The 18,032-nt window shown below is 49.6% G+C and overlaps 3 protein-coding genes across 7 annotated transcripts in view; 1 reads left to right on the top strand and 2 right to left on the bottom strand.

Moving 5' to 3' along the window:
- Positions 1–56: 56 nt before the first annotated feature.
- Positions 57–3,748, bottom strand: zbtb24 (zinc finger and BTB domain containing 24; the record flags this gene model as incomplete). Its single annotated transcript, XM_047051466.1, has 7 exons — positions 57–1,180; positions 1,304–1,385; positions 1,550–1,633; positions 1,752–1,835; positions 2,111–2,278; positions 2,380–3,308; positions 3,714–3,748. Coding segments are annotated over 7 exons (2,250 nt in total), but the record flags the coding sequence as incomplete, so codon positions are not given.
- Positions 3,749–3,750: 2 nt separating this feature from the next.
- ddo (D-aspartate oxidase) lies at positions 3,751–13,253 on the top strand. 3 transcript variants are annotated; one of them, XM_047047628.1, is made up of 5 exons: positions 3,751–4,188; positions 9,860–10,042; positions 11,579–11,687; positions 11,790–11,966; positions 12,079–13,253. In XM_047047628.1, exons 2-5 carry the CDS (start codon positions 9,871–9,873, stop codon positions 12,635–12,637), a joined length of 1,017 nt encoding a protein of 338 aa, XP_046903584.1. In that variant the 5' UTR covers positions 3,751–4,188; positions 9,860–9,870; the 3' UTR covers positions 12,638–13,253. The 3 variants fall into 3 exon arrangements, with proteins under 3 accessions (XP_046903584.1, XP_046903574.1, XP_046903564.1); XM_047047618.1 differs by having other exon boundaries at positions 3,752–4,173; XM_047047608.1 differs by lacking the exon at positions 3,751–4,188 and having other exon boundaries at positions 9,430–10,042.
- Positions 13,171–18,032, bottom strand: part of sash1b (SAM and SH3 domain containing 1b) — a 40,996-nt gene continuing 36,134 nt past the window's right edge. For all 3 annotated transcript variants that reach the window (XM_047047577.1, XM_047047585.1, XM_047047594.1), the window contains 6 exons: positions 17,692–17,898; positions 16,958–17,108; positions 16,517–16,651; positions 14,241–15,103; positions 13,824–13,955; positions 13,171–13,700 (listed from right to left, as the gene is read on the bottom strand). In XM_047047577.1, coding sequence (XP_046903533.1) covers positions 13,626–13,700; positions 13,824–13,955; positions 14,241–15,103; positions 16,517–16,651; positions 16,958–17,108; positions 17,692–17,898 — 1,563 coding nt within the window. In that variant the 3' untranslated portion in view covers positions 13,171–13,625. The remainder of the gene's footprint in view (positions 13,701–13,823; positions 13,956–14,240; positions 15,104–16,516; positions 16,652–16,957; positions 17,109–17,691; positions 17,899–18,032) is intronic.

Here is an 18,032-nt window from a genome sequence, read left to right as displayed (position 1 = left end):
TTATTTTAAATTGATTGCCAAATAAATATCAATCCTGGAGCCCAGAGTTTCACTCTAACTAATCTAGATGACTACAAGATAGACGGTCTCCGTTTCTGTCAGTCTGTTAGAATCGCTCTCAATTGTAATGTGTGTGGATAACAGTACTTCCAAAACGTACCAGGCCAGATGTGACGACAGCAGGACAGCTGTCGCATGAATCAGCTTCCCATTCACCTCAGTACCAACCGCACCCCCATGTGGGAATCAAACCCCGGGCCGTCTTGCTGTGAGGCGGCAGTGCCCAGCACAGCATCGTGCCCCTTCCCCCTCTCAGTTGTGCTGGGCCAGGCTGGTGGTGTAGAGGTAGGAGACGTTGCCCGCCTGGATCTGGAAGGTGTGTCCCTGGACGTGGTGGCTGGGGATCTGCTCTGCCGTCTGGCTGATGTGGATGCTCTGCTCCTGGAGCTCCCTGGCCGCGTGGCCCAGCAGGGGGCGATCGGGGTCCAGCTGGGGCTGGGGGATCACGTGGAGCTGCTGCTGGGCCGCCCTGTGGGGGGCGATGTGCAGGGGCTGAGGCGGCCCGTGCTGGGCCTGGAGGTGCTCCATGGCCTCCTTGCTCAGGGTGATGACGTGCATCTGCTCAGGGTGGCCAGCGCTGCCCACCTGGCCCTCCAGCATGCTGATGGTCTGGATCTGGGGGGCGTCCCCCCCTCCGCCCTGGGTAACCACCGCCACGTTCTGGAGGTGTCCCGAGGGTTGGGTGAGGAGGGTGAGGCGGGGGTGGGCCTGTTGATGCTCCGCGGTGGCGGCGGCGATGATGCTGATGCCTTGCTCCTGGCCCGGGACAAAGCCGATATCACCCACGTCGGCTGTGACCACCAGCTGGATCTCCTGCTCCCCTGGGTGGGCGGGCAGAGGGTACGGCTGCAGCTGCAGCAGGCCGCGCACCTCCTCCTCCGCCCTCGCCTGCCCGGCCTCCCCAACAGCCTCCGCCCCTGAGGCTTGGGCCTCCACTGACAGCCTCTCCTTGTTGTGGGTCTTGGTGTGTGTTTTCAGGTTGTCCAGGCGGGCGAAGGTCAGGTTGCAGGAGGAGCAGGTGAAAGGTTTCTTCCCCGTGTGCGAGGCCACGTGACGGCGTCTCGCGCTCGGGTCCGAGAAAGATTTGTTGCAGACGTTGCACACGTACGGCTTCTCCCCTCTGAAAAGGAGACCCGAAACACTAGATTGCTCCTGGTGTTTCCGTTGTTTCATTTGCTTGTTGAAAAATGCACGCATAGTGGAATTTCTTCATCTGTGAAGGTTATGGGATGTCTCAACGTACCTGTGGATCCGGATGTGTGTCTGCAGAGTGCTCTTGGCTGTGAAACACTTTCCACAGATCTCACAGGTGAAAGGCTTTTCACCTGCAACAACAAGCAACTACGTTTCCACACAGTAACACTCTGGGAAATAGCGTTTAACCTCCCTGTAATGGTATCTGTCATATCATGTACTACTCCCTGTACTATGTCCTCCAGGGTGTCACTCGTGTCTAGTTTTTTGCTGCCAGTAGGTGGCTCTACGTTACCTGTGTGAGTCCTCAGATGTTTCTTCAGTTGAGCGGCATCCATGAACTTGTGATGACAGAGCAGGCACTCGGATAAAGATTTGCCTAGAAACAAGAACAGAACTGTATTACTAGAATGTAAGACATGTCTTTTGTTTGGACATTGTGTGCTGAACTGTGAGTCTCTCGTTTAGTCCTGCCTGGCAGGACCTTCCATTCTTACCGGTGTGGACTCTGTAGTGGCTTTTCAGCTGCCTCTTCTGACTGAACGTCTTTCCACATTTGTCACAGTTGAAAGACTTTTGCTCTGAGATAGACATAAACTAAATGAGTGAGACAAACAATTCAGTTGCAGAAGTGGAGCCATCTTTTCGGAAGCTCATATAACCGTTGTCACACTTTCCATAGGTTCTATGCACTTGCCTAGTAGTGATTGGTGAGTGCATTGTAATAACAGATTTGAAGGGTTTACATGAAGTATTAATTAATAAGCAGGCATACTCTGTGTCCATAGTATTCTGGGTGTGAATGAAAAATACTCTGCATACCAGCCTACTCTGTTCCAGTTCCAGTGCAACTCACCCGTGTGTAGGTTCATGTGCTCCAGGAGGGAGTGCTTGGTGGACAGAGCTTTAGAACAGACTGTACAGATATAGGGCTTCTCTCCCGTGTGCATGCGCTGGTGGACCAGTAGGCTGTGCTTCTGAGTGAAACCCTTCCCACACACCTGACACCTGAACGGTTTCTCCCCTGTCGGCGCCACAGAAACACAAAGCAGGGAGATAGGGTTAGAGACACGGCAGGGTCGTGTTTCGAAGACGAGACGGCGGCTTGGAGACGAACTAACTCACCTGTGTGTGTTCTCCTGTGAATCTTTAAAAACAGGTGGTTTTTGAACACCTTCCCGCAGTCCTCACAGCGCGGCTCCGTGCTCGGGTACTTCCTCCTCCGACCCCTCCTCCCAGGCTCCCTGCGTTCAGCGCCGTCATCCCCAACTCGGAAGCCCTTGAACTTCACCGGCGGCTTGATCTTACGTTTGCTCTGCCTGCTCCGGGCCGGGGTCCTGGGGTCGTAGTCGGCGTCGTCCGAGTCATGTGACCGGGTCTCTGCCAGACGCTCCTCAGGGTGGCCCCTGGCAATGGCTTCGGCTTTAACCTGGGTTTCCACAGCGACCGGACTCTCGCTGACCCTATGGCCGCTCTCTTTAGCGGGTACTTCCGGAAGCACATCTGCTGACACTATCAGTGCTGCGTTCTTTCTCGGTCGGCCTCTTTTGCGTTTCGGCAGCAGCAGCGTCTTGCCTGTACTCCGCCCCTCCCTCTTGGGTTCGTCTCCCGTCTCTTCTCGAGCAGGGAGGGTGGGGCTTAGCTCGGCCAGGGTTTTGACGAGGTCGCTGACCTCCAGGAGGCGGGCCAAGACCAGGAGCTGCTCTGTGGAACTCTGCTCCACGGAGACCCTGGCGCTATAGATGAACTCTAGCACTGCTTCAAAAGTCCTGGCATCCATGCCATCCAGCTTGTAGGTGGACTGGCTAATCTGCTCCTCACTGGTGAACATGAGGCAGAAGTAATCGCTGCTGGCAGCGAGGAGGGCCTTGTGGGCTTTGAAGTTCACGTCTTCCACTATGAGTGTGATGTCACACAGCAAGTCTCTTTTTCTCAGTTTGTCTAGTTTGCTCAAGATTGTGTCCTTGTGTGCTTCTGAATGGAGGTCCATGAGGGATGTCTTGTTTTTTTTTGCTAGGACAATGTTGGGGTCAAAAAGCCAATTGTGGCCCCTGCTGATATAGAAGTGCATGTGAATTACTGAATGAGCGCGAGATTCAGGGAACATTATGAATATAGGATATGCTAACTGTATATATCGTGAAAACTATAGGAGAATTATTAGAGATAATCGCAGCCGACAATAATGTGGACGATGGTGTGCAAAGATCTAGTACATCCTGGTAAAGATGTGTGTACAGCCCCATAACATCAGTAAATTAACTCAGGGGTAGCGGCTAGCATGAGCATTGTTCTTGTAAATGAAACGAAGTCGTGTCTTAAAATCTTTGGACAATGTTAGACGGACCAAACAATTGCAGTTGTCATTAATGAAAACTTGATAAGAACTGCCATCATTACCGCGGCTCTTCGTTTACCAAGTAGTACATTGAAAATGTATAAATCTTTCAGGACCTTACCTTTCAGCAATCCAGTAGTACTTGTCGTAAAATCGTCGTAAAAGAAGCAGTTATGGTTTGGGACAACACGCACACGCGCAGAACCAACTGACTTGCAAACGTTCTGGATTGAGTAAATTAAATTATTCTATGTCCTGTCGACTCCAGGATAACAACACATCAGTTAGTGATATAATGTTTGGCGACCTGTCAACAACAAAAGTTACATAATGTGTATTAATTTAACATTAAAAATAAAACGTCCATGAATAAGTCCAAGTGTAGGCCTATTAGTTGTTATTTTTAAGTATAGATAAAGGATGTCGTCCGAAAAGACGTTATTGTTTAAAATAGCAAGTCATATTTGCAGCTATAAAAAGCGTTTAAACTCGCGGGTTGACTCAAGCTGTTGGGAAAAATGCTTCTTGTTGCCTTGTAGCCTGTTGGAGGACTTGACACACGCCTGCCAACACTTCAACAGGTTGGTAGCGTACTAGTATGTATAATTGTTGTATTCGATTACATTGACTTTGTATTATGTTTGGCAAATATCACGCTATCATAATTCTATGAGCAATAATTCGAAATAAATAGTTCAGTTCAATTGTAACAAACTATGCCTGTAGGTAGCCTCCTATTATAAAGTAGGTTATTTGAAGCAAAACAGCCAACTGGAATCTTATAGCCTTTAAGAAGCAGTCTTTTAATTGTTCACAAAAAGAGAACTCTTTTATGTAATTCCAAGAGTGGTTGTAGTGAACATACTGTAGCGACCCACGGATTGGTTGCGTGTTAACTCGCGCTGTTGGCGCAAAGGATTGTGGGTGGCGCAATTCACATACTTGTTTCATGTTTGGTTAATGTTGTATGCATGTTTGAGTTGAGTGTTGTTGTTCTGTCAATTAGGTTTGTCAGTGGATGATGTATGGATATTAGTAACTATAAGTTATCGTTGTTGCCATAACTGTGAATTGTATGTGAGTTAATGACTTGTTGTTGGCATTCACATGTGATTGGTGGTGTAGTAATAAAACCTGTAGTCGAGCGGTGTATGGGCCACAGGATAAAAAGGTCTTCTTCTCTGCGTCCGATTATTACGCATCCACTCCAATATAGACCCCTAGCGCCATCGTTACATTGGTGTCAGAAGTGGGATGGTGCAACCACGCAGGATGGAGGAAGAAATCGCAGATCTTGAAGAGACCATTAAGAGGACTCAGCTACACCTGGAGAAACGTAGGCTGAAGATGGAGCGTTCCAGGGCAAGAACGTCCCCACGCTGATGGGTCCAGTGTGCCACGGCCTTGTCGCCCCCTAGAGGCCGGGAGTGGAACCACAGAACACACAGCCATAGCTGTGGACATCCAACCTGACCTACCTGGGGCGTCCCCACAGGTGGATGTTGGGGCCATCCTGCCCCGTTCCACTGCCATGCCAAGAACACCAGCGAAGGTGCCCAAGTTCAATGGAGAGACGCTCCTGGAGCCATATCTTGCCCAGTTCCAGTTGGCAGTGTGGCATGGTGGTTGGAGCAGCGAGGAAGCCGCCACTCATCTTGCCCTGGCGCTGGAGGGAAATGCGCTGCAGGTGCTCCTGGATCTGACCCCGGGAGAACAGCGGAACCTGGAGACCTTGACCGGGGCCTTGGAGAGGCGGTTCGGGCAGCCACCATTCCCTGACCAGAGTAGGGACAGGCTAGCCAGCTGTCGCCGCCAGGAGGGAGGGAGTTTGGGCGCTTTCGCCGCAGATATCCAGCTCTACGCTCGCCATGGCTATCCAATGTTCGACGCCGCTGCAAGAGGGGAGCTGGCTCTCCATGCATTCCTCAAGGGGCTTATGCCAGAGCAGCTACGCCAGCATGTGCGTCTCACCATGCCCAGAACCCTGGAGGGGGCTCTTCAAGAAGCGGTACGGGCAGAGGCGGTGCTCTGCACTCAGGCTGCCCCACGGCTGTCCCTTCCACACGTCCGGGCCATCGACTGTGAGGGTGAGGAGGCCGAGCCAGTTTGTCAGGTGCAGTTTCAGCGGCGGCCAGCCCCAGCTGGGAACCGTCGACCTCGACCCACTCTTCGGTGCTATCGTTGTGACGAACCTGGTCACATTGCCCGTGACTGCCCAGCACCAGCACCAGTCTCCAGAGCACCACAGCAGACGGGAAACGACGGGGGGGTGGCGCAGTGAGGGGCCCGCCACCCCAATCGTTGGCCCCTCCCTTAAGCCAAGAACTGTTGATTGGTCGTGTAGGCAACACTAAGGGACTGTATTTGGACTGCTGGCTTGATGGCCAACCCTGCCAAGCTCTAGTAGACACGGGGTCTACCGTCTCACTGGTGCGTCCTGGCGTCCTTCCAGGAACCATGGGGACGCTCTCCGGCGCATGGGCAAAGTCAGACACGAACCTGGTGACGGTGACAGGGGAGAAGGCTGCTACAAAGGGGAAGAAGCATCTGCGGATCCAGGCTGGGAACCAGGAGGCGGAGCACGAGTTCTGGCTTGCCAATATTCAGGACTCGTGCATTATCGGCCTGGACCTGTTGTCCCGTTGGGGTGCCTATGTTGATGTCCTGAGGGCAGCCATCACCCTTGGTGGGGAGACTGTGGCGCTCCAGGCCGGCCAGGACAAGAACACAAAGGTCAGAGACCAGCAAGCCAGCTGCCAAACAGCTGCCACCAGCGACTCCATGCCAGGTCAGCCTACCAACCATACATCGGCGGAGACGTCTGAGGCGGTGAGGGAACTCTGCCGCCGCAGCAGTGATGGCCTTGACCAACAGCAGTGCGGCCAGTTGAGGCACCTCCTAGAGGACTATGCAGATATCTTTGCAGCAAAGGATGAGGACTGTAGGCGGACGGGGTTGGTTCAGCATTCCATTGACACCGGTACCGCCCAACCCATCCGCCTGCGGCCTCACCGGCTGGCCCTCGGCAAGCGACAGGTGGCAGAAGACAAAGTTAGGGAGATGGCTGCTGCTGGGGTAATTGAGCCCTCTGACAGTCCGTGGGCCGCACCAGCTGTCCTGGTTCGAAAAAAGAATGACAGCTGGCGGTTCTGCGTGGACTATCGACGTCTCAACGCGGTGACCAAGAAGGACTCTTACCCCCTCCCTCGCATAGATGACGCCCTCGACCATATCACAGGCTCCAGCTGGTTCAGTTCCCTTGATCTGCGTAGTGGCTACTGGCAGGTGGAGTTGGCCCCTCACGCACGACCAAAGACTGCCTTTACCATTGGACAGGGACTGTGGCAGTTTCGTGTTATGCCGTTTGGACTCTGTAATGCACCAGCGACGTTCGAACGGCTGATGGAGAGGGTACTGGCTGAAATACCACGGAGTCGTTGTGTGGTATACCTGGATGACCTGCTGGTGCATGCCAGCGACTTTGACCGAGCCCTGGGTAACCTGCAAGAGGTCTTTGAAGCCATTCGTCAGGCTGGGTTGCGGTTGAACCCTGCCAAGTGTCGCCTGCTGACAAGAGAAACGCAGTTCTTGGGCCATGTGGTCAGCGCGCACGGGGTAGCTACCGACCCCGCTAAGGTGGCCGCAGTCCAGAATTGGCCACCCCCTGCCAACGTCACCGAACTGCGGAGCTTCTTGGGCCTGGCGTCCTATTACCGGCGTTTCGTCCGGGGCTTCGCCACGATTGCCAAACCCCTCCATCGACTGACTGACAAGGGACAGCCCTTTGACTGGGACGACGTGTGTGCCGGAGCCTTCACCCAGCTAAAAACTGACCTTACCGAGGCTCCCATTTTGGCCTACCCAGATGCGGAACAGCCCTTCATCGTGGACACTGATGCCAGCAACGTGGGAGTTGGCGCCGTACTGTCCCAGAGTGTTGGAGGGGTGGAGCGCGCAGTAGCCTACTTTAGCCGCACTCTGAACCGAGCTGAAAGGAACTACTGTGTGACCCGGCGTGAGCTGCTGGCAGTGGTCCTGGCACTGCGACAATTCCGGCCGTACCTGCATGGCAGCCATTTCCTTGTGCGCACCGATCATGCTTCCCTTACCTGGCTGTTGAACTTTAAGAACCCGGAGGGCCAGGTGGCTCGCTGGCTGGAGGCCCTACAGGAGTATGACTTCGAGATCCAGCATCGACCAGGGCGGTTGCATGCTAATGCTGATGCCCTCTCCCGCCGCCCCTGTGCAGTCTTGGAATGTCGGTATTGCCAACGACAAGAGGAGCGGGACCAACCACTGACGGTGGCAGCCATTCAGACAGCTGACTGCGAGGGGAGTTCTCCATGGACCTCCGCTCAGCTGCAACAATGCCAGGAGGCCGATGCAACCTTGGCGGTGGTAATCAACTGGCTGGCGACGGGGCGGCGTCCCGAATGGACAGAAGTGTCTGCCCACGGACCGGAGGTTAAGGCTTACCAATCACAGTGGGGCAACTTGGAGCTCCATGACGGGCTGGTGCACCGGAGGTGGAAAGCTCCTGGCCGGGGAAGCGACCTCCTACAGCTGCTGGTACCCCGTGAACTCCGCCAACAGGTCCTTCAGACCGTCCATGGCTCGGTGGGGGCGGGGCACTACGGCATCGCCAAGACCCTCCGCCGCCTCAGGGGCCGATTCTATTGGCCAGGTTGTCGACGGGACGTGGAGCTGTATGTGCACTGCTGTGACCTTTGCACTGCTAAGAAAGGGCCAACGCAGCGCTCCCATGCCCCATTGCAGCAGTACCTGGTGGGGGTCAACCGCACCCTGGCTACCCAGCTCGCCATCCTGACCAGCCAACATCAGCGGGACTGGGATCGCCACCTGCCCCTGGTCCTGTGGTCGTACCGGACGGCCGTCCAAGAGTCCAGCCAGTGCACACCAGCTGCCCTCATGTTTGGGCGGGAATTACGGACACCGGTGGACTTGGTTTTCGGGACCCCGCCCGAGCCGGAAATTGCTGGAGGAAAGGAGATGGATTACTACCGGAGGTTGATAGATCGCCTCCAAGTAGTCCATGAGTACGCTCGTCAGGCCCAGGCTAACTCTGGGGTGCGGCAGAAAAGAGCCTACGACACCCGGTGTCGGAAGCTGACCTTCAAGCCCAGTGACAAGGTCTGGGTGTATTGCCCTACTCGTAAGAAGGGGGTGTCACCCAAGCTATGCAGTCACTGGCAGGGGCCCAGTGAGGTTATGGAACGGGTTTCTGAGGTGGTGTATCGGGTGCGCATGCCTGGTCGGGGGCGTGTGGTGGTGCTGCACCAGGACAGACTATCACCATATCGCCCGCTTGCTCCAGAGACGGGTGGAGCAGAGAACGACACCAGCGGCACCATTCCCACTGGACAATGTAACCCCCCCCCTATGGCACCTTCTACCAGTCCCAGGAGGCCAACTCGGCGGCGGTTACGGCCAGGACACTTAAGAGACTACCTGTTGGGTGATGGGGTTGTCGGGGACGACTGACCCCTCAGGTGGGGGCTATGTAGCGACCCACGGATTGGTTGCGTGTTAACTCGCGCTGTTGGCGCAAAGGATTGTGGGTGGCGCAATTCACATACTTGTTTCATGTTTGGTTAATGTTGTATGCATGTTTGAGTTGAGTGTTGTTGTTCTGTCAATTAGGTTTGTCAGTGGATGATGTATGGATATTAGTAACTATAAGTTATCGTTGTTGCCATAACTGTGAATTGTATGTGAGTTAATGACTTGTTGTTGGCATTCACATGTGATTGGTGGTGTAGTAATAAAACCTGTAGTCGAGCGGTGTATGGGACACAGGATAAAAAGGTCTTCTTCTCTGCGTCCGATTATTACGCATCCACTCCAATATAGACCCCTAGCGCCATCGTTACAATACTGTAGGTTTCTAGACCAAAGCGAAGAGATTTGACGGTCCTGTATTTTGTTCGTGCCATAGCCGTAGGGGAGTCAGATGGCTGAGCGGTTAGCGAATCGGGCAAGGAATCAGAAGTTTGCCGGTTCGAATACCGGCCGTGCAAAACTGACGTTGTGTCGTTGGGCAAGGCACTTCACCCTACTTGCCTTGGGGAGAATGTCCCTGTACTTATTGAAAGTTGCTCTGGATAAGAGCGTCTGCTAAATGACTAAATGTAAATGTAATAACCTACAATGAATTTCCCATGCATCTTAACTTAGCCTCTTTTTGTTTTGTTTTTTGTTTTTACAGTCAACCTAATAACATTAATCTTTACATGTATTATTCCAAAGCTCTGACCAAAATGAAAAGTGTGAAGATTGTTGTGGTGGGGGCAGGTGTTGTTGGGTTCTCCACCGCTGTTTGCATCGCCGAGGTACTGCCCTTCTGTTCAGTAACACTACTGGCTGATCAGTTCACCCCAGACACCACCAGCGATGTAGCTGCTGGGATCTTATTTGCCTCAGAATTCCCAGGTATGTATGTTGAACATAATCTTTCGTTATATTACAATGTACACCAATAAACGTTATGACCTCTTACAGGTAAAATAATCATTGCGGTGTTAACTGACAACATAATATTGTGGTTATCAGACATAATTTATTCATCTTCGTCTTTGCTCCAGAGCACATCAACAACTGTATTAATGTAATTATTGTATGTATTAATGCCACGTTTAACATGCCACGATATCACTTATTATAGGCCTATGTACATTTGTCGTGTCACAAACATATCGTTCATTACAAAATGGTTAAATCTGCTTTAAAATAACGGAAATAAACTACAAACAACCGTCATGTATGTGTGCAAACATTTGTAAAACTGGCTACAGCTAAGGCAGGCAACTGTAGATTATGAAGTGCTCCTTGTGCTCATTCAGCTCAGGTAAATCAGCGATCGGCTAATGTTCACTTTTGAGGTCGTGCCCTGTTCGTATCCGCGAGCACATTTCCAGGCAACTTTTCTTGACGTATCAAATAAATGGGGTGCTAGTTTAGCCATTTATGATTGGTTTCAAAATTAGCAATAATCAGGAAAAATTATTTTATTAAAAAGCTAGTAGTATGAGCCAGGTTTGAGAATCGAACAAAAATTATTGGGGGAGATAGTTTTGGATATGTTGACTGAAGTTATGGGAGTTATCTACCTAATCTTTAGCTCATAAAAAATAATGAGTTGTGCTGAGCTACCAAAAAAAAGTTTGTAGCTGAAATTCCAGTCGATTGTCGATGCGTCTGTTTTATGCAGAACTAGTTTCAGAGAATATCTAATAAAGGCTCTGCTAGTTTCTTCAGAGCGTAATAGGATTTTGGTGCCACGGTTCGACACGTGATCGTTCTACACCAATAAGGTAGCTGCTTTTTGTCAACATGATAGACATTCTCTGATGATACATCCTGACAAGCCATGCTGAATTTGACTATGCGATCTCTGACACGACTTATGTCTTCCAAAATCTACCGATAGGTGTCTCTATCTACTGCTATATAAATAAAGTCTTACTTACTTACTTGTGTGGAGCTGCGTTGGTCTGAAGATAACCACGCCCCTCTCGTTTGCATGGGAGATCGGAAATAAATACAGCACAGAAATAAATGTGGTGTGGAAATAAATGTGGTGTGTAAAAGTCTAGGTAAATCTATTTATTTTTTGATTTCGGTAAATGGATTCAGCTATATAATTATATAATGCTATATTTATTGCTATCTTTTTTTAATTTCAGAATTTTTTTAATATCCATATTTATTCATGTATGTATCTATTTATTTACCTATTTATTTAATTTTGAGTAACTCTGCGTTCCATATGTGGGATGCCCAACAGCCATTTCAGGTCTTAATTCGGTCTTGCAAATTAAGAGGTGAAATCGTAATTCAAAAGGTCAGAGGTAAATTGCAATTGTGCCAAATTATTCAAATGTGATTAATAGACAATGGAAGATGAAAATGGTTTGTGTGACAGATTAGCCAGATGACCTTCACGTTGTGCTCCAAAATTTTCTGCAGAGATCCCTCTGGAAAGACAGCGTCGCTGGTTTAAGGAGTCCTTTGATCACCTGCTGGCAATCGCTCAGTCCCAGGAGTCCTCAGATGCCGGAGTGTTGCTGAGTTCAGGGTAACGGTCACCTGCACAACGTGACAACCGTTAACTTTGTGAGGACGTTCTTACAGTTGGCACAGTTTCATTGTACAATCATCCTATTTAATTTTGTTCAAGGTGGCAAATCTTCAAGGATGTCCCTGCGGATAAAAATCCTTTCTGGTCTGAATACGTGCTGGGGTTCCGAACCATGTCGGGGCGGGAACTGAAACGGTTTCCCAATCACAAGTTTGGTCAAGCCTTCACCACCATCAAATGTGAATGTTCCACCTACCTGCCATGGCTGGAGAACAGGTAAACAAGATGTAAACAAACATGCTTGAATCAATGTTTAAGTAAAGCATAATAATTAAATACCATTTGTTAAACATTTTTGTTCCATGACCCAATTTCTTTTTTTCTCCAGGTTTATAAAAGCTGGGGGTCGGATAATACGAAAGAGAGTGAGCAGCTTTGAGGAGCTAGGCCCGAGCTATGACCTGATCGTCAACTGCTGTGGTCTGGGCTCCAGGTCCTTGGTGGGTGATGAGGAGGTGTACCCGGTCCGAGGCCAGGTGCTGAAGCTTCAGGCCCCCTGGCTGCAGCACTTCATCAGGGACGGGGACGGCCTCACCTACATCTACCCCGGCACGCACAGTGTCACCGTCGGGGGCACCCGGCAGGTGGGTGACTGGAGGCTCGAGGTGGACCAGGGGGACAGCGAGGGCATCCTGGAGCGCTGCAGCCAGCTGGAGCCCTCGCTGAGCCGGGCACAGGTCCTGGGGGAGTGGGTGGGTCTGAGGCCTGGCCGGAGGAACCCCAGGGTGGAAAGGGAGCTGGTGCTGCTCGGGGGCCGGCAGGTGCCGGTGGTGCACAACTACGGGCATGGGGGCTGGGGGGTTACCCTGAGCTGGGGGACTGCCCTGGACGCTCTGGGGCTGATCAGGAGCTGGCTGTGTGAGAGCCCACCAAAGGCCAGACTGTGAGGGAGCACTGTGTTGGGAGTGGGCACTTAAACTGATATGGACTGCATTTATATGGCGTGTTTTCTACCTTAGCGGCGCTCAAAGCGCTTCACATTTAGCCTCTCATTCACCCATTCATACTCACACTCGTACATACCGACGGCGGCGGAGCTGATATCTGCTGATTCCGTTAGTCAGAAAAAAATCTTTGCACTTAAATAGCAAAATGCTAATGTATTTATTAACAAAAGTGGAAATGACATTCAATTAAGCTTGTTTGGCTTTTTTTGCACATTACTGTTTCATTAAAGGTGCAGCCACATTAACAGACAAAACCTCTTTACTGTAGTAAAACTCAGGTAAACTAATATCTGTTGTCAATGAAAAGATTCTCGATTGGTTATGCAAATTATGGAGAATGCCTTTAGATGTTTAAACCTACAATTAAGCTTTGCTAGGAAATGTTTGTAAAACACTGGTTGTTTAATACATCAGATATTACAGGGGCTGTTTCAGTGCAGTTGTGAGTCATGAGTTCTGGTAGGTTTAATTTACTCGCTTTTGCAAATGTGTAAATAATGTATAGTTTTTTTTGATTGTTTTGCCTTAGATCTCAAATAAATGCTGAATATTTGTACTTTTCTGAAATTCATCTTGAACAAATTGCATTACCCCACAAAAAGCTTGAATACACATCTGTAACTCAACAATACTGAATGTAAATATTGTTGTATTAAAAATAGGCACAATGACAAGGTGACTGTTGGGATTAATCATAAAATCCTCCTAAATACACTCCTTTATCTTGGTTTTGTAAAAAATGGAATTTAGCCTTAAATGAGTCCAGGTTTGTTCAGCTTGCATGCATCCATCCATCGTCAAGCTTGGATCTGATCCCTTGCTTTTGTTAATTGGACCATGTCACATTAGAAGGCAGCTCTCTGTCAGATGCTGTATCTGAGGACCACCAGATCGCCGGTGACTAGTTGTACAAGTGCATGGACACAAGCTATCCAACCACATTGGCAAGAGGCACTTGGGACTGGAGCTTCCGATGCATCTTGGCCAAACCTCCAAACGGAATCTGTAGAACACACACACACAAGACAAGGGGGAAGGCTGCTTAGAAAGGGGTTAGAGCGAAGGCATATTTTTCAGTTCCAGATGAGGTAAATGATTGAGAGACGTGATGGAGGACAGGACTCACGGCTGTGCGCTGCAGCCGGTTGAGCAGCTGGACTCTGACCTGGTCCAGGGCCCAGGCAGTCTCTCTCAGCGGCTGGGTTAGCTCGTCAGAATACCTTTGGACCATAGCCTCTGGGATCCCATAACGACCATACTGCCAGAAAACAATACATTAGATAGAGTAGGATATACATAGATGGAATCAAATAAATATAAGACATTTGAAATATGTACCTAAAGATTTACAGTTAAAAATGTATTTTTATAAAAAACCGAGATACAAATACAATCTATCTAATATAGATTGGTAACATCTAACAGAGACATTGCGTAACAGAAGGGTTTTGGGTCTAGCTCAATGGTAGAGCATTTAATTGCAGATCAAGAGGTTGCTGGTTACATATCACATATCATCCATTAAAAGCTGACACGGCTGTACCTTATCAGAGAAGGGCTCGGTCGTGAGGTCTATGCCCTGTGCCTGTAGCCTCTCCTCCAGCTGGGAGGCCAAATCCATGGGGATGGTTGATGTTCTCCGCCCTGATACCAGCCATTTCCTGGCGCCTTCCGCCCGGGTCGACCCCGGAAGCTGGGCGGTCACGGGTTGGGTTGTGGGCGCTAACATAGCGACGCCATCATCAGACAGGGGTTTGAATTCACAAGGATGTTCCCCGTTCGTCACTGGTGGGGCTGATCGCAAGCTCTGGTTGGACGTGGAAGCGTCAGCAGTGTGATGCTTCGGCCTGCCAGCTTGGACTACAGGGAATATTATGGAATGTGTGCCTGGTTTGGAAGAACTAGACTTGTCTCTCTTGTCAATGCCCAAAGAATTAGACAGGCCACAGCAGAGCGGTGGTTGTGTTAGTAGCAGGGCCTCATCTAGATGTCTCTGCTGGCTCCTCAGCAGATGGAGGGACCCCTTGGCTTGAAGGGTGGAGCTGTGAGTCTGCCTGGGGGCTGCTGGGCCAAGGAATACCCGGTCATGGAGCCCCTGTTCTGAGTGGAGGTCTTCCAGGGAGAGGACGCGTCTCTGCTGCCCCAGGTCTGTGTGTGGATCTCCACCTCCTATCTCCCCACAGCTGTGACTCCGATTCACTCCCTGGGGGAAGTGCTGCCCCCTGGGGGTCTGGTGGGGCCCTGCTGGGGAGGAAGCCATGCAGAGAAGCCTGTCAGGGCTGGGGTATGACATGGCTTTTCTGGGGAGGGGCAGGGGGAGGCAGGGGAGCTCTGGGGAAAGGAGGTGACTGGACTCAAAACCCGAGGAGGACCTGCTCATGGAGGAAGAAGTCTTTGTGTCCCTCCCTGAAACAAACAGGTGCAGTGTGCCGTTACATGTCTAGCTCAGCTGTATTACTGCAGTGTGTAAAACAAGGTTTTGACATGAAAAATGCGAAGTCAAACGTATAATAAGGAAAGAAAAAGTGCATGATTGTTGAGTATCAAGCGTGGAAGACTTGAGTATGCATGACTGATGGCTGAGAGAAAGCAGCAATAAGCAAGCAGACCACTGTAGTAAACCATTTATTCTCATAGGCTCATCTGTGACAGTCATACACTTCAGAACCCTCCAGAGTGAGAAGGGATAGAAGGATATAATGAAATGAAATTAGCTTTATTACAACCCTTTCTCTGTAACACAAAGCTTCACTGGTCATTTTAGAGATGGTTTTCCAGACCTAAGAACAGTATTTTACTGGATAAACAATTGTTGTACAAAATGCTCAATTTTGACACATTAGATTATTTAGTAATGCTACTCTGTATTGATTTGTATTAAGAAGTTTTTAGGCACATCATAAAATATTGTGCAACATTATATGGTACTGAACTAGAAAAATATACACACAAAAACAACAAAAATCTTGGGAGGAATATACATGTGGAAAATACACTACTCTAGAACCATTTTCTCTCCACAAAAGGTTTCTGACATTCACCATATCCTTTAATATTAGAACACGTTCTTTGAATAATGTGTACATCTTGGTTAGGACCTAAACCAAAGCAAACAACCAACCACAAAATGATGTCATATGGTAGTATCATCATCAATTGAGCAAACGTTCGCAGTAAATGACTAAAATATCGGGCAAGTCTTTATAAACTACAGCTTTTGTCACACCATCAGTTCAGCAGCCACCCATTTCAGCAAATGCAATCCCACCGCCACACTGAGATGAATGTCAGAAAGACAAATGCACCTGCCGGCAGATCAAGAAAATAGTCGTACTAAACCTGTGTTTTGGTGGCTGATAATCGCGCCAAACTAAAATGCCAGCCCCAGTTCAAACAGGCAGACAGTCAGCCTCCCAGCCTACCATGTAACCTTCATTGAGAATGAATGGGGAATGTTTTATTGCAAATAAAGGAAATTGTATGCCCCTTGATGTACAACCATTGTAGGTGGAGGAGTCCTTTACTCTGATGCTGCAAAACATGGCGGAAAAAGTGAAAGGAAGTAGAGAAATAATAATAATATTTAAAAAAAGATTGCGGCGAAAAAAGGTTTCAAAGAATGACTTAGTACAGCCGATAAGTCTCTCCTTGCTGTACAGCAGGAAAGCTGGGAGGTTGGATTTGGAATGTCAAGCGTGAAGACTGCAGACGAATGCCAACCTTCAGATCGAGCTCTGAGATGACGAAGAAGGAGGAGGAGATGGAGGGCAGTCAGAGGCAAGTCAGAGGCGAATCACAGGCGAGCAAGGCAGTCATTACCATTCTCAAGGTTCTCGTTGCCCTCATAGCAGCCTGAATCCCGGGGCGAGTCCCCCAGCAGGCCTCTCCGGTCCAAGAGCAGCTTTTCCTGGGAGTCCCCAGACGTCTCTCCACGCTCCGGGTCACTGCTGCCTGCTGGGTACACACACCACCACAAGGGGGCAGTCAGACACAGCCACACTTTTAAAACAAACACTGATGTTGGAGTGTGTTTTGTGTGGCGTGAGACATGAACTCCACGCGCGTGAGAGAGAGACAGACTGTGTTTGCATTCCACAGACAGAGTATGCGCGTGCGTGTGAGGCATACAGTTAACACACAACAACATCATTCTCCCTAAGCAAGCATGCTCTCAACGATGACATCCAGAATACTGTGTGTGTATGTATCCAGTACTGTCCACACTGTGTGTGTGTGTGTGTTTCTTCCCGGCTCACTGACCGTCACACTCCTGCAGCAGCTCCACGGCGGTCAGCAGCACGGCGCGGTGCTGGGGGTCTCGGATGTTGAGCTCGTCCAGGTCCTCCTCCTCCAGCAGCTTGAAGGTGTCCAGGTCCTCATAACCGTTGAACAGGAAGGTGGGCAGGTGTTCCTGAGGAGAACGACAGGGAGGCGTTCAGGGAGGTCAGACCGTTCAAGCGAAACGCTTCAGTACGGTCGAGCCCTGTCCACAGTGACTTAGTATAGTGTAGTAGCATAACAATTTAGATCCAGGTGATTTTAGAATTAGCTAATAGCAAGGAAAGCCCTTAAAGGAGGCTTATTAATTTGTGATAAGACTATATGTGTTTATAATATTAGGTAGAATTAGGGCTAGGGTTGGTGTTATTGTAAGATGAGACAAGCGTTAGTTAATAGATAATAGGGCCTTCATAAAATCATTATTAACATGAATATATCGATCTAAGACTTACTAAGGCCCTATTAGCTAAAAAGGCTTATTACAAGCAATCTAGATCTAGTGTTCACAAAAATATTTTTTGTTTTGCTAAATACTTATTATTATCAATAACACAGCCTGGTTCTTGATTATCTTCTGCACTTACTACCGTGCATTGTAGTATTTGTATTTGTTAAGCAGACATCTATTTTGCACGCCCCTTTGGATAAAAGCTTGTACCTGTACTTGCTTGTGCTCAGTGTATCTAATAGAAGGGCTTTGTTGGGTTGGGTACCTTGAGGTTGATGCGTTCCAGAAGCTCTTGGACAGATGTGGGCTTGGGCTGCCGGCACTTCCTCCTTCTGCGCGTGCGTTTGGGCTTGGCCTGCTCCTCGCTTAGCACGTCCACGTAGATGAACTTGAAGGTGCCCACCTTGCCGTTCAGCAGGCCCATCCACGTCCCCATCGGCGGCTTGCTGATGATGTCGATCACGTCTCCTCTCTGGAGCCAAAACACACCAACACGTTCAGAGGGTTGTGACCACTGCGTTTAATTTTTTTTTTATTCAGCAGATTCTTTCATCCAAAGCAACATACTAATAGTTCATATAGAAAGTGCAGTGGGAAATTCATTTA

Source organism: Hypomesus transpacificus, chromosome 3 (assembly GCF_021917145.1).
Source record: "Hypomesus transpacificus isolate Combined female chromosome 3, fHypTra1, whole genome shotgun sequence".
Classification (NCBI taxonomy): Eukaryota; Metazoa; Chordata; class Actinopteri; order Osmeriformes; family Osmeridae; genus Hypomesus; species Hypomesus transpacificus.
The sequence above is the reverse complement of the archived record's forward strand: the minus strand, read 5'-3'. Positions and strand labels throughout refer to the sequence as shown.

Excerpts from the sequence above, each read along its gene's own strand:
- ddo (XM_047047608.1), top strand. The coding sequence starts at position 9,772 with ATGCATCTTAACTTAGCCTCTTTTTGTTTTGTTTTTTGTTTTTACAGT. Across the intron at positions 10,043-11,578 it reads ATTTGCCTCAGAATTCCCAG|AGATCCCTCTGGAAAGACAG; the intron begins GTATGTATGTTG and ends AATTTTCTGCAG. Across the intron at positions 11,967-12,078 it reads CTGCCATGGCTGGAGAACAG|GTTTATAAAAGCTGGGGGTC; the intron begins GTAAACAAGATG and ends TTTTTTCTCCAG.